Source organism: Salminus brasiliensis, chromosome 2 (genome assembly GCF_030463535.1).
Source record: "Salminus brasiliensis chromosome 2, fSalBra1.hap2, whole genome shotgun sequence".
In the NCBI taxonomy this organism is placed as follows: Eukaryota; Metazoa; Chordata; class Actinopteri; order Characiformes; family Bryconidae; genus Salminus; species Salminus brasiliensis.
This window is the reverse complement of record NC_132879.1, coordinates 22,459,846-22,474,756: the sequence shown is the minus strand read 5'-3', so window position 1 is coordinate 22,474,756 and position 14,911 is coordinate 22,459,846. Positions and strand designations below refer to the sequence as shown.

The following is a 14,911-nucleotide window of genomic DNA, read 5'->3' as shown; positions in this document are numbered from 1 at the left end:
CCTCTGAGAGGCCAGATTGTGTTGGTGATTATCAGGTATTAGCATTTCACGCTCATGTTTGGAGGTAATCAGTTTGATTGGTGTGAAAGGGATTTATTCTCCATCACTCGTTATGGTTCTCTGTGGACCTCTCTGTGAGCATGCGGTCTAAGCTCCTCAGGTTTACTATGAGCACTGTAAATGGGCTCAGTCACTTTCAGTCATTATTGTGGTCATTATTAGTCTAATTGTTCGATGATTAAGAGTGCTCGAGAGTCTTTTTATGAGCTGAGCTTCTAGCAAACAGTTCTTTCTCAGCCCACCTGGCCTTTACCAACTGCTCTCTCCTTCCAGAAAGTGCGTGTGTGAAAAGTGTGTGAAAAACACTCAGCAACAATAGGCTGAAAAGCAGAAGTTGGGGTCTGACTGTTCCTGCCCCCTTCTGAATGAGGATGTGATGTGGGTTTTGGCGTGCAGAGTTCAGCTGAGGCAGTGTGTTCCTGTCATGCAGATGTATCCTCCTCTGAGAGACAGCTTTGCCAAAGTCAGGCAAAGTCAGGCATAAACTGCATCCTACATTCTTAAAAACGAAGGTGCCAAAACGAAGGGTTATTTGGGGTGATGCCACAGCAGAACCACTTTTGGTACAATAAAGAAACTTCCAACGCATGGGTTCTATTGAACTGTTTGTAAATGAGATGGCACCTCTTTAGGGTGTAGGGTGGATTATCAAAAGGGATTATTTGGGACTACCCTCACGTAGCAGAGGGTAGAATGAGGGTTCCATACAGAATCATGTAATTGATGGGTTCTGTTAAACGAGGTGCTTGAAGAACTTTAAAAGTTCTATGCCAATTAAAAGATATTGCTAGAACTGGATGTCCATGCAAAGAACCACTAAAAAAACACTCATTGTTTATTGGTTGGTGTAGCAGGTAACACCACTGCTCTCCCTGTTGCAGAGTAGGGTTCGATTCCATGGCCAGACAAGCACACCACACTACAATAGTAAGAGGTCTTAGGCATGACTACCACTACCATGGGCAAGACAGAATTCATGAAAAAAATGTATACATTATTAAAAAAGTAAAAAGGATATAACCAATGGATGAGTCTCAGACACACACATATGTGTTTGCTTTGTGACATTGTGCTTTCATGCTGATCATATATGTCAAATTCATAAAAATGGAAGGACTCTCTTGAGACTTGGTCCTTATTTTACTCTTTTAACTCACTCTGCTGACAGCTCAGAAACAGACCACTGAGTAACATCTTCTGCATGAGACGTTACAAAGATTATCTGCATCAAGATGAGCTTCTGACCTGCTTTCCAATCAGTGACATAATCATCATGAAAGACATTGAACATGGGTTGTTTCTCAGAATAAGGAATAATGGCAGTGGCAGGCATGTTTCAACAGAAAGAGACCTTTCCTAAGAACTGTAGCAAGAAGTGAAACCGTGACTTTTTCAGGGTTTGTTGAGAGTGGTTGGTTTTATAAGCCTGATTTTCATTTTCTACAGCCACAGGAGGATGGGAAAGAGAAGCCCATTTGAATTGCTTGCTGTACAGAACAACATTTTCTTTTCTGTTCCCATGAGGATGTGGTTTTTGATTCTGCGGGACACTCCCCCCACTGACGTTCTCCTTCCCAGAAACTCAAGGGTGGTTAATCATTTGAGACCACTCCAGCACTATTCACAATTCTCTGACAGGTATTAGATTCATTTTTCTAAGGTCAAGTTGTGATTTAACATGAGTCATGTTTCAGCTATTTTTAGATGTACCGGACTGGTTGGTTAAGTTTTGCTTGGTTTGGTTTGTATGCTGTGGTGAGATGGCTAAGGATGACAGGGATATCTGCATAAAATCCCTTTATATCCGAATGCTGATGAAGCTTTAGAAAACAAAGACCACAGTATGCAGTGGTCTCCTAGCGGGACATCAAAAAGATACTGAGAACATAAGGAAATTTACTGTATCTGGGATACAGTAATGCTTCGTCTTTCGATTTATGAATTAACCAAACAAGAATAATAAAGTTATCATAGGAAACCACGATTGGCTGTGGAGTCTCAGAACAGTCCAAGGAGGTGGATAAAGACACGAAAAAAGTGGGCTGAGACAATGTGAATACGCCAAACAAATATAACCACATTTATTTCGAAAGTATAAAATATCACACTATAAAGGCCACTTTGCAAAGGGTAGTTTAACAACTTCAAATATTTACACAAACTTTGAATACCTTCTCCCTCTCAAGATATCATCCAGCTCTGTGGCAAACAGAAATGTCATTGTCCCACTTGACCACAGGGATCGGTTGGCAAAAATTTCAATAATTTATGTGATAACAGGAAATGGCAGGAGTTTTGAGGGTTCCTGATTGATTTGCTTTCGTTTATCCATCAGAGGTTGCAGGTATTCCAAATGGTTCTTGTTTCACTTCAAAACCAGTGTACAGGCACAGCTTGACATCAAATTAACAGGCACTGGATGCCCTCGAACTGGGAAATTCTCAGAGAAAGACAAGAGTTAAAGAAATTTGCAGTTCACATTCTATACAATGGCACCAGTCAGGCCTCCGGAGCTTTTCGTCATGGAAAGAGGCTCTTGGGGTTCTCACAAGCAGAGCAGCCCGCACCCAAGACCCACCCAGCACTACAGGCAAATTTGGCTCACCATCATCTTAGTAGGCCCCCTCTCTCTGATTTTGACGTTCGTTGTCATTCGTCCTGTACACAACCGTTGACATGGTGTCAGATTGAGGTAGAACTGTTGTACCAAAAACGTAGCTAGATTTTTTTTTTCTCAACCTAAGAAGTAACAGTCACATCAACCGACTCGGTAGAGTGGATGAAAAAAGAAAAAGAAAAAAACATGAAAGAAGAAAAAAAGAAAAGCAAAATTCACATTCAACCCACGTATTTCAACTACAACTACGATGGAGATCACTGACACATTGGAATATCTGAAGTGTTCCCAAAAAACACATTACTCCCTCTTTACCCTTCCCTTTCTGAACTCATGCTTGCATTTATTCACAGATACCAACTTAGTGCCTCAACCCGCCTGAGCCACTGTAGTCTATGCACTTTCTGTCTCACCAGTGATATCCTCCTTAAAGACAGCTCAGGGGGCTCAGCATTAGAGGGCTTTCCTAACTCACACGCGCACACACACGCGCACACACACACGCGCGCACGCATCCATACCCACACACGCAATGTAATCCAACAATAAGCATCAATCCTGACACACAAGTTAGATGAGGACACACTGACACACACCAGTCGTGCACTGATGCTCTCTCTTCGGCATGTATCCGAAAGGCTGGATCCCTCTAGGTGCTAAGCTGGGCCTGCTCTGCTCTGTGTCTCTCCTGAAGGCTGAAATGGAGGAGCGGTATGCTTTGCACTGGAGTGAGCTGACTGACTGACTCCGGCGAGTGCTGGCCAGGCTCTGATCGTCCAGAGCCATCTCTGTGGACTAGGACCAGCCGCTGGCCGCCATGCCACCCATTCCTCCAGAGCTTTTCTGGCTAATAATGCTCTCTGTGGATTTCAGCAGTCTCTCCAGGCACGGAGCGTTGATCTTGCCCGGAGGAGGCCGACTGGGCATGGAGTCTGTCGGAAGTTGATGTGTGTCCGTACTGGAGGACACGGAGTTGTCCTGCGTTACGTCCTTGTCCCTGTGGGCCGTTAGAAAGTTCCGGACCGTCCCCTGAGCCTGCTCGGCTGTCGGCGAGCAGATAGGAGACGTGTGGAGCCATTTCAAGTTGGTGGCGGAGTAGGGTCCAGGGGGGGTGAGGTCACTGACCCTTATGGCCTTGGCACCCATGTGAGGAGCACTGCTAGTGGCAGGGTTAACCAGACCGGTGGACATGTGGGCGGGAGCGGAGGACAACTGTGAAGCACAAAGAAAAGAGAGAGAGAGAGAGAGAGAGAGAGAGAGAGAGAGAGAGAGAGAGAGAGAGAGAGAGATATTTATTTATATATTTCAAGAACATGTGGGATGATTCCAGGCACATGTGGGATGAGTACTGTAGAGGGTACACAGTGTTCCTTAACACTGTGTTTATTATTACTTTATGTCCATGTACATTCGTCTTACAAACAAGTGAATGCTATGTTTGGAAAAGCCGAGCTGCGCTATAAGTGAGCTCAGAATCAGCCCAGCTGAGTCACCATATGAACGTGCAAGTCAACTATTTAAAGGCAAAATTAGAAGAACTTGTACAGAGATAACCCTGGAATGTTCTTTTACGCAGAGGTCTCTGATGACCTTTAGCTATCAATGGGGACTCTTTTCCCAAATTACCTTTGTTCTTAGGGAACATGAGACGTGTGTGTAGTACCTTTCAACTGTAAAAATAGATTTTAATCCCTTCCCGCCTGCCCTGTTCCTCACTGGTCCAGTGATTAAAGAATAATAGGTATTTTAGGCTGTCCTTTGCTGTTTGCCAGTAGTCACCTTACACATGTTCGTGACAGGTTTGGTTCGGTGAGGCATGTTGGTGTTAAATTACCTTCGGCTTAACTCCCTGCTTTTGCCCAACCTCCCTCTTCAACAATGATTATAATATTACAGACAAATACAGTAACAAAGTACACTGTGTTCCAGGCATGGTATCCACCCACACCTACGCCTATTAATACACCAAACATGGGGATTTCTATCCTACCAACTTTTGCCATATGCGAAAGGCTCCTGCAAGGTTTCAAGGCACAAGTGTGACAACCACAACAACAAACACATTACCTTGGGTTTCTTCAGTGGGGCGGTCTCTTGCGTCAGCTCCAGAGCAGTGGCTTGTTGGCGGGGTTTTATGTGAGGGAACCAGCTCTTCAGCATTTCCTCCATTTTCAGAATGATGTTGACATACCGCTCACTGCATGGCACAGGAAGGATATGATTTAGCAGGGGCACCCACTCCAGTATAAAAAAAAAAAAAAAACATCCACGTGGCATGAGTTGAACCACACAGTGCCTCAGACAAGTATGTGTGGCAGGAACACACAATCTGATCTGAGTAAGTGCGAAAGTCTAGTCTCTCTTGCTGACCTCACGGGATGCGTAAGAGCATCACACCACATATAGAGCACACTGTGCTCCAGTCTAGAACGTGTCCTAGGCTGATTCACACATGTTTGTGCCCACACGTGGCATGAAGCGCAACTGTTTCTCTCGCCTCTAAAAATAGGCACGTAAGCCTGCAGCGGGGCACTGGCACCCGCGCTGCACACAAACAAAAGTAGTTCTGCTGAGGAAAAGTGACGCAGGCCTACACGCCCACCCACACACACACACTTATAAATAACACACACACACACACACACACACACACACACACACACAAATCAGTGTCCATTGACTTCTAACAGTCCCCAGCAGATGGTTAATGGAGATTAGTGTAAATCACATGACCAAGGTCTACCTGCTGTGTCCCCATTCTAAGCATGTTAAATTTATGCGATAGATTATCTAGAATGGCTCCTTCCAGAGAAGTCACTTTTATCCCTCTCCGTAATTGTGGCCCCACTCTGAGGAACTGCCAGCTGGCATGATGGTATAGCCTGAGGGCCGACCTCTCTTTGCCCCCCCCCTCATGCTATGTGTGCCTGCAGGGAACCGGCCACTCCCCTGCTTTGTCTCTCTGGTGTTGGGAGCAGCTGGTGGGTGAACCGGGGCTGTCTTGGCTCAGTGCCATGATCAGATGGCCCAAATAGGCACCCCACCCAAAACTGTAGACCCACGTTTTCAAGACTGTCAAACTAGACACTATATATTTTACATAACAACCGCAGCAATGTAAGGAGAACAGATTTTTTGGATATTAACAAAACTATGTAGCATACTGGGAAGCAGAACTGGGCCATTTGCCAAATGCTGCTCTGAAAATGGAGAACGATGTGTCCATTACCCATTCTGACCGATCCTGAAATTTCAAGTCTTTTAGAGCAACAGAAGACTTTTCACCCCCTAACAGTGATATCACTGTCCGTTATGTGGTCTTGCCGGCGGAAAGCTATTCAATTGGATGATAACTTATTCCTAGAACAGAGATCAGGGCGTTTTTAATGACCTGGGCAAGAACTGTCCACTGTCCACATCAACAATAGCTGATCTAGCTGATCTCACAGTGCTGAGTGGTTCTCTTGCTGGCCCGCAGTGGAGGTTTAAGCCAGGGGCCTACAAGCCTTTCAGAGTTTAGAGCAAGAGAGGACTTGCTGAGAAGTCACAAACATGAAAAACAGTCTTTCAGCCAGAGGAACCATTCAGCAGCACTCCAGAAAAATCTGAGGCTATGCAAGTTGCACACACACGCATGCGGATGCCCACATACACCTGTCTATCAACAGGAGTGTGGGTGAATGTGACACTGGGAGGTAAATCAGACTGAATAACTATATATACACACTGCCATCAGAGTGACGGCTGGGCAAAATCTAGCAAGCTGTGTGTGGGAGGACTGAGGATAAGAAGGGAGTGGAGGTAGTATGGGCAGAAGCTTAAGTTGTACTGAGAATTCGTACCACCATTTGATTGAACTTCACTAGAGCAGAAAATTTAATCAACTCTGGTAATGCAGGTCTAATTACAATCTCTATGATAAATGTATGGTCCACAATTTCCACATTAGTATATATATATATATATATATATATATATATATATATATATAAAAAAGCGCACTTACCCCATGCATGGGTTCTGCAGGACCCCCATTATCCTCTGGATCCTATCCATGGCCACACTCTCCTGGAAAGTGCTGAGCCCTTTGAAAGGAAAAGACAGTTTTTTTTTTTTTTTTAAACATTCAACTCCGGCGCATTGTCTCTGACAGGCCGGGCTGTGTCTGTGGAGCAGATGGGTTCCTGTGAAGTGTGTGGGAGGCAGACTCTCTGTCTCTGTGACCAGGAAGTCTGGGGGTCTCGGGTTTTGACACAGATCCCACAGCCCAAGCGCTCGTGAGCAGCCTGGCCCAGTGCGCAGCGTGCCCGCAAGCCCGCTAAGCCATGTGGAACTGAAGCCTGGCCAGCGAAATGCATCATTCAGCATCTACTGGGCTTAATACCATGTGGTAGTACGTGTTGAAGCCACGTCTGGCTCGGGTATGCCTCGCCAATCCTTTAACCACAGTTTTTACAAAGTGCCACTGTCGAAGCCAATGTACTTGTGATGCTAATTCTCAAAGCATGCAGGCCAAACGTTGTTTTAAGTGTTTCATTTTAGTTTTGTGGGCACTGGAGAGCAAAGAAGAAAAAAAACAAAAAACAAACAAACAAAAAAAAAACACTGTACACCTTCAAGATAACCTCCATTGTGAAGCTTTAATGTGTGAAGAATATGTAGAGTGAATTTACAGACTCAGGTGTTTTATATCGCATGGCGCCCGTGTCTTTATGTTCTACTGTGATAAACTGAAACAGTGAGTACAACAGGAAACAGTTCTGGTTACATGATAGGTTTGCATCAAACAAACGCACACCACAGACAGCATCATATCAAATCTCATGAATGTGTATGTCATGCCCTGGCAAACTGCCAGAATTTGGCTCATACTCCTCAACTGCTCTGAAGGCAAGCGCTTCACTGCTAAAATGGTCATAGCTTCAACAGAGTGCAAGAAATGTGCATTTAAGTGGCTCCCAGAGCCTACTGAAAGAAGAGCAACTCACGTTCTCTGTATCTGCCAGAGCGGAGGCCGTTCAGGATGGAGGACAGCGGGTGAATGTAGCACTGCAACTCCACACACTGAGGAACAAAGAGCATCATTCAGCATCGTTCGTATTCGATCACTATTCATTCTGCAACAGAGAATAACTACTGTGTTGCAAACGCCCCGAGGGCGTGCTTTCTGAACACCTTCTCTTTTTCCAGAACCAGAATGTGTTTTCAGAATATTTCAGTTATTTCATTATTTTTAATAGTTATTGTTTTCAATCACGATTGGGTAAAATTCAAATCGTGTTTCAAGTATTAAGGTCAGGATAGTGATATTTAAGTCCACTCCTCATATTATCAACTTCAGGATATGAGTAACTCATATACCCCACAAAGAAAAAAAGGTGTACGAATGTAGAACAAATGACAAATGGCATGTATGGAGGCATGTGCAGGTTCAATAGACGTCCTATAAAGAATATATAGGTTCTGTTGACTCAAATGACTCATTCACTTTTCCATTTAGTCACAAGGGCGGGGAGGGGTCTTCCTGGAAGTGGTTCCACTTTGCGTATTTCTAACATTCATTCTGCTTGGGTGAAGCTAGATCATGCAGGTGATAAGGGCCCTTCTCGGTACATTGACACTTCCACTGCTCTGCTCATGCGTCGAGTGTGACTCAAAGCCAGCTGTGAGCGCGGCGTGCCTCACCTTGCATGCAAACAGCCTGTCCTTCTCGGTCCGACTGGCTGTGAGCTGATGTTCTTTTTGCTCCGGCACCGCCGAGTTCCATGCTCTCTTCTGCGCCTGCCTGCTTTTGCCTTTAGGGCTTTCTGAGGTGTGGCTGTAGCCAGACCGGTCCTCATTCTCTCTTGAGGGAGAAAGCCCCCCCTCTGCGCTGTAGAAGGAGCTTGTGCAGCTTGAGGGGGAGCTGCTCCTGGAGTTTCTGGCGTCCTTGTCCTTCACCGGGCTGTCTGCGCTCCTCTTGCAGGTCCGAGGGTTGTCCTCAGATGCACGTGCGCTAGGCAGCACCCCCTGTGTTCTTTCGCATTTCGCCTCCACCTCACTGTCGATGTCCTCCTCGTCATCGCTGGCCAGCCAGTCAATGGAATAGTCCGAATCTGAAGCTGACATCCTCGGCCACAGGTCCTAACCACCACTGACCATCACTGACCTGTTGGAGACAAAAAAAAAGGTCCAACTGTAACACCACCAGGAACGCACCTTACACAGAACACAGAAATGCTGGCATGGTGGAGTTGGACTGTAAAGAAATTAAAGCATTCTTGGTAAAGGAATGTTATTTCTTACTGCAGTTTGGGAAATATTTAAAGGCTGTCACCTATCTGGACAAATCAGAGAGATTAATGGTCGAGCAGACGTTTGCGGTTGAAGATGCCAACCTAAGCACACGGTCTCTATGAAGTCCTGACCCTGTGAGGCAGGGACACGGCGAGACAGGCCACCACCATCCAGTCACAACACCTCCAGTTCAGACTAAGGATAAACAGTGCCCATATAAAAAGGACTGACTGCCTTAAAAGCACTGAAACCACCGACTGGCCTTGAGAGCTATCTGACTGTTGACTACTGTCTGGTAGTTTGCCTTTCGACTGAAAATAAGGTGATATATTGACACTACATTATAAATTACATCATCATCATTATTATTATACACATACATATATCTAAATTTGCATGCATAATAAAACTATACATCCACCTGTTTGTTATAAAACCTTAATGGTTTGGGTCTTGTGGCGTGTGACCAACCAGGTGGCCCAAAACACACACCCAGAGCCTCGCTTGCTTATTCAATGAGACTGGAACACTGCGACCATGACGACCACCATGGGACACAAACAATAGCCCTCCACAACAGCCATTTTAATGGTGCGGCAGCGCCGAAGATACATCCAATAAAAGCCGCACGAGCTGAGCCTTGTTTCAAAACTGAACGGTAAAACATTTGGGGTGGATTAACACCAAAGCTGGAATGTCTGGGTCTTGCTTTTATTAGCTAGCATTAGCAGGACTGCAAATCAAAAATCAAGACTGAGAGTCCTGTGATGTGGGCTGGGGCTTTTTCCCCCTATTCACTGTATTATTAACCTTTTCCAACAGTGGGACGTGGGAATTTTGGAACAGTCGCATTGAGATATACATGTTAGAAGGGATGCTGCAGGATATCAGATCATGATTGCAAATGTTTCTTTGTTTAAATGAGCACGTGGCAGAGGGGGAAAAAAGAGAGAGAGAGAGAGAGAGAGAGAGAGAGTAAGTGTGAAGTCTCCTGTTTCAGGACGAGGAGGAGGAGGATTTTCACACTACGGTGTCACCAGAAAGCGAGCTATAGTATTCACTTAAACCCTAAACAGCAGGTCCGTGTGAACAAACTTGGAAGTTAATAGATACATTTTAAATGAACTTTTCCTCCGTTTATAGTATCAGAATGAGAGTAACCAATAAACCCAATAGAGCTAGCTAGATAAACCAGCTCCTTTAACCAAACAAGACAGTTTATCATCTACAGATATTGTCTAACGACTCCACACTTTCTTTATGAAGTAAATATTCATCTGACTTCATCTTATCACCTGGGAATGCTTACACCAGCTCCTCCATTAATAGCTTATTACTGTGATTTGTCCACGGATGGTGACTAGGCCCATGAACACGTTTCCTCTGGAGTAATAAAAGTGCCATTATGTAACAGCCTGCCGTAGACACGGCAGTAAACACGTCTCTGAGAGGTGACAAACTACCGGTGATATCATGACTGTAACCAAGCTTATCGCTTTCTGTTAAGCGGCCAAAAGCTTTACAACAATCGTGCTGCTGTTGAGGAGGAAGAGGAGGAGGTGAAGAACAGTGGAGGGGGATGTGATCATCATATACCTCCGTTCACCTTGACTTTCAGTCAGATATCACACGACAGCCGGAGCCTGCTGCTGCTGCTGCTACTCCCGGCCTAACGCATCAAAGTTTCGAGAGCGCACCGGTAGCTTAAGGTGGGAAGGGGCCTTCTGCTTTGTGCCAGCTGTGAAACGTCCTGAACAAAAGTCTAGTTCGTCTAGCAGGGTAGAAAGTATATAGCTAACGCTTAAAGGCGAAGAAGAAAACACCTGAGCGTTCACACCCACAAAACTGCTCCTGTAACGAGCAACAGGTCAGACAGGCAGCTTCCCCACACACACACACACACACAACCACCATCAGCATTAGTTTAGTTACCTGTTGGATTTATGAGGGGTGGGGCACGGTGGAAGAAGACCACCGACACTTCAGCACTTCAGTCTAAAATCAAGAGACCAGCACACCCCACCTCCAATTAGAAAATCGTTAGCTACTCATTTCTCGCAAGCTGACCACAGTCATAACCCCGCCGTCATACGCTACAAGAATCGCGCCCTGTGGTTTTTATGAGCAGACCGTCAAAACGCAAACACGCTTAAACTAGATACAGCTCCAGAGGTCGTATCTAACAGCTAGCTAATTAACTCATACCTTAATTTTTTCTGAACGTCTCGAAGCGGGCGAGAAGCAAAACAGCCCCGGTCAAATGAACTGAAGCTCACACGAGCACCCGAGCACCACATAACGCCACACATCTCCCGATATAAAGCATTATGTAAATGCGTGCGCTCCGAGTCTGACATTTCTAAAGTACACGTGCCTGCCGTCTGTTTCTACCCCGAAACGCTCCGTAAACGCGTCTCCCACCGGTTTGGTCGTGAACGGCGGCCGTACCTCCTCAGGACGAAGGGGGAATGGTGTGGTTCCCTTTGTTCCGCGGTAAATCCAGGACAGTCGTGCAGCAGCCAGTCGCTGATGTGAGTGAGGTACGTGTGGGCTTTGCAGCGATGCGGAGCTGCGATTGTGCGCCCCGTGTTACTTCTCCCAAGGCAACGTGTCTGAGAGGGCGGGTGCACAGAGGCTGGGCTCTCCGATTTGCGCTCCCAGACCCATATCTGACAAATAGAGTTTGCGTTTGAAGGCGGCCACGGCCGATAGGCGAGCCAAGCTTACATATTCAAATGAGATGGAAATCGAGAAAGCACGTGGACACGCGGATCGGTTTCAGTCCAGCAGCCGGACTGTGTGTGTGTGTGTGTGTGTGTGTGTGTGTGTGTGTGTGTGTGTGTGAGAGAGAGCGTCAGCAAGCGTCAGCTCTCGGCTGCTTTATATATATATATATATATATATATATATATATATATATATACACACACACACGCGCGCGCGCGCTCGTGAACCTCTCTTTCGGTTCTCGTGTTGTGTTTACATTTTGTTTAAAGCTTGTCTTGTTAGCATGTCGTTGTACAAAATCCTGCAGATTAGGAGGGTGTGAGACATGGCAAGGCTATAGCTATATTTCTATGTATATACGATCCTCACATTTAAGCCCGACTCAGTGACTGGCTGGACAAAGCGGATGCTAACAAAACAGTAAACTGTTGCAAGGGCGACTTTCACGCCCCCTGCGCAAGTTGTGCGCCGACGTCGTGCCGATTTCTTTCCAACGACTTTCTGCCCCTGCCAGCCCACCAATTTGTTCATTTCGTAACTGCAAACAGCCCGATGTGATCATATTGACCCGGACGCGGGTTGGCTGCGTGTGTTCTCGACACGGGGCCGCTGGTATGTGGAGCAGGGCGAATGAATGAAGGGAGGCTGAACGTGAGCCGCCGTGCCGTGTGTAGCCCATTTCACTCCCCGCACAACACGTGACCGCTTTTACGCACTCGGAGTCATGAGGCAGCCGGGAGGGTCCTCCCCCGGAAAAAGCTGCAGTCTGTGGAGTATGAGCGCTGAGAGTGAACACACACACACACACACACACACATACACACACTTCAGCCTTAGAGAGGAGTGTATGCTATGAGTATCTTGTGTCTATGAATATTGAAGTTAACTTCAGTCTTTGGGGAGAGATGGTTTCCTGTATGATAATGGTGCTCTGCTCCACACCCTAATGCTAGCTCACTATCAGCCCCATGAAGATTTAACTCTAATGTAGAGTAGATAACCCACACTTTAACAGATTAGCGCACACTGCTCAAATGTCTATACCAAGTCTTAAGCATTCATTTGCCAATTGAACACTAATATTAGATTAAATACAAGGGATACAGATACAATAAGTAGTGGTTTGGTTGATCTAGTCTACATGTGCTGACGTCTTCAAACCTATTTTTAAGGAAGCCCAGGATTGTTTAGCACAGCTGGAAGTCATCAAGGTGAAATACGCAACCACACATTCATTCTTCTTAATAGACCATAGCAACTCGGCCCAACATTTGTCTTTCTTGTTACTGAATTAATGTAACATTTTTATAAGCAAAAACATTGCACACACACACATGCACACACACTACTCAGATATAGCAGAGGGGTATATGCTAGGAGTATCTCCTGCCTATAAACAGTAAATTTGACCTCAGTCTTTTAGCAGGGAAGGTTTTCTGTATGATAATGGTGCTCTGCTCCGCACACATGGCCTCTCTAATGCCAGCTTACTATCAGCTCCATAAAGATTTAACTCTATTGCAGAGTGCGTAACTATCAGCTCACACCGCTGATTACCACACATTGCTCAAATGTCTATTGCAAAAGTCTTTAGACGTGCACATTAAAAGCGTGCATTTCTTCGCCCTCAGACCACTAATAAATACAAATGATATGGATACAATAAGTAGTTTTGTTAATGTAAAATAATCAAGGAGAAATCATATCAACTAGGCCCTAATATTTTTTACTTTACAATAGTGAATGTAATCAGTTTAATTTGTTTATCGCTGCTAATAACCACAAGCAATAAACAAAGCTTAATGATTAGCCTAGTTACTGTTATAGTAGGCCAACATGCTCAGATGTGGCCAATTATAACTCTTGAATCCTGTATAATTTAAGAAATCCTGTGCAGAACTGTGTATGGTGTGATGACTCAGACACCAGCATGGCTCTATGAGGAAAGTGACGCCTTCTTACAATGAGCCCAACAGGTAGGCCTGTTTTCATTTCTGTCACGAGAAAGCGTTGCATTCAGAGGCACTTTGCTCCTCACATCTCCCAGTCCACACTGGATTTCTGAAAGGACTTGGAAGCGCTGAGAGAATGATGTGCCAGGTGATGTGAGGGAGTGTGTCTGTGTGTGTCTACAGGCATTTCAAAGCTGTTGCCGCTGTGTCGAAAGGGACCAGTTTGAGTAAATTGTGACCGTGACGGTGACGAGAGAGCACAATTGATGACTCACTCTCTCTCTCTCTCTCTCTCTCTCTCTCTCTCTCTCTCTCTCTCTGACTCTTTTTCTCTCTAGCTCTTGCGTTCTCTCTCTCTCTCTCTCTCTCTCTTGCTCTCTGTCAGCTGGTCTCAGGGGGAGTTCTCTGGTGAAGGGCCAGGCAAGGATTCAAAGCCTGGAGCCAGTGAGTCACAGTCCTCCTCCTAGAGAAACGTGAGCGCAAGTGGTAGACACCCACCCGTCCGCTCTCTCTCTCCTCCCTGCCCTCCCTTGAAAATCATAATTCATGCAAACAGGATCAAGGACAACATGTTTCTTCCGCCCCCCCCCATCCCCCCCTTCTCTTTCTCCTGCCGTCTCTCTCTCACATCATAGTTATCCTCAAGCATACACTGATCAACACAGGAACACTACAAAAAAAAGACTGTGACGTCTTGACTGCGTCGACACAGCCATTCAGACCGTTTAACAACCGGGTACAAATGTCTGGTTTTAAATGTGGACTGTTTTCTGGGAATGTGGCCTAATGTGTCCAGTAATGGGCAGGTCTTTTGTTAGCTGTCTTTAAGAGGGATGTGCAGAACACCTTGTGGTGGTGGGATGATAGGGTGTGTGGTGTACTTTTGTGTTATGGCAGCGTGAGCAGAGGTGTGGCTCAGCAATAGAGAGGGTGAAGGGCAGGAGAGAGATAGTAGGAGCATACTAATGGAGGTCATTAAGATAACAGTGGTAGTTGCTAGTTACCTTGTATCAATACTCATGTGGTACACTTTCCATATTGGTGCATGTTGTAGGTTTACAACTACTGAATGCAGTACGTTTGTTGATGTACACAGTTTTCGCACACTCTCTATCAACATAGGCCAATATTACCACTGACCAGATATTATTTGTATAGTGGCCAGTTCCTAGGTCGGTAGCAGTTTTGGGGTATTTTTGGGGTATTTTAAAGACCTCTTCATCACTACTGTATTGAGAATACACTTACAGTGGTCATGTGATCAGAAATAAGGGGCTAA

At 45.5% G+C, this 14,911-nt stretch overlaps 1 protein-coding gene across 3 annotated transcripts; it reads right to left on the bottom strand.

Moving 5' to 3' along the window:
* Window positions 1–2,117: 2,117 nt before the first annotated feature.
* ciartb (circadian associated repressor of transcription b) lies at window positions 2,118–11,532 on the bottom strand. 3 transcript variants are annotated; one of them, XM_072670809.1, is made up of 6 exons: window positions 11,375–11,532; window positions 8,363–8,825; window positions 7,666–7,741; window positions 6,684–6,762; window positions 4,745–4,874; window positions 2,118–3,889 (listed from the first exon to the last, which is right to left on the bottom strand). In XM_072670809.1, exons 2-6 carry the CDS (start codon window positions 8,783–8,785, stop codon window positions 3,473–3,475), a joined length of 1,125 nt encoding a protein of 374 aa, XP_072526910.1. In that variant the 5' UTR covers window positions 8,786–8,825; window positions 11,375–11,532; the 3' UTR covers window positions 2,118–3,472. The 3 variants fall into 3 exon arrangements, with proteins under 3 accessions (XP_072526910.1, XP_072526909.1, XP_072526911.1); XM_072670808.1 differs by having other exon boundaries at window positions 11,402–11,531; XM_072670810.1 differs by lacking the exon at window positions 11,375–11,532 and adding an exon at window positions 11,159–11,236.
* Window positions 11,533–14,911: the final 3,379 nt, after the last annotated feature.

Coding starts and splice junctions, on each gene's coding strand:
- ciartb (XM_072670809.1), bottom strand. CDS start 8,785: ATGTCAGCTTCAGATTCGGACTATTCCATTGACTGGCTGGCCAGCGAT. Junction 4,875..6,683: donor CTGCAGAACCCATGCATGGG/GTAAGTGCGCTT, acceptor TGTGCCATGCAG/TGAGCGGTATGTCAACATCA. Junction 3,890..4,744: donor CCCCACTGAAGAAACCCAAG/GTAATGTGTTTG, acceptor TGTGCTTCACAG/TTGTCCTCCGCTCCCGCCCA.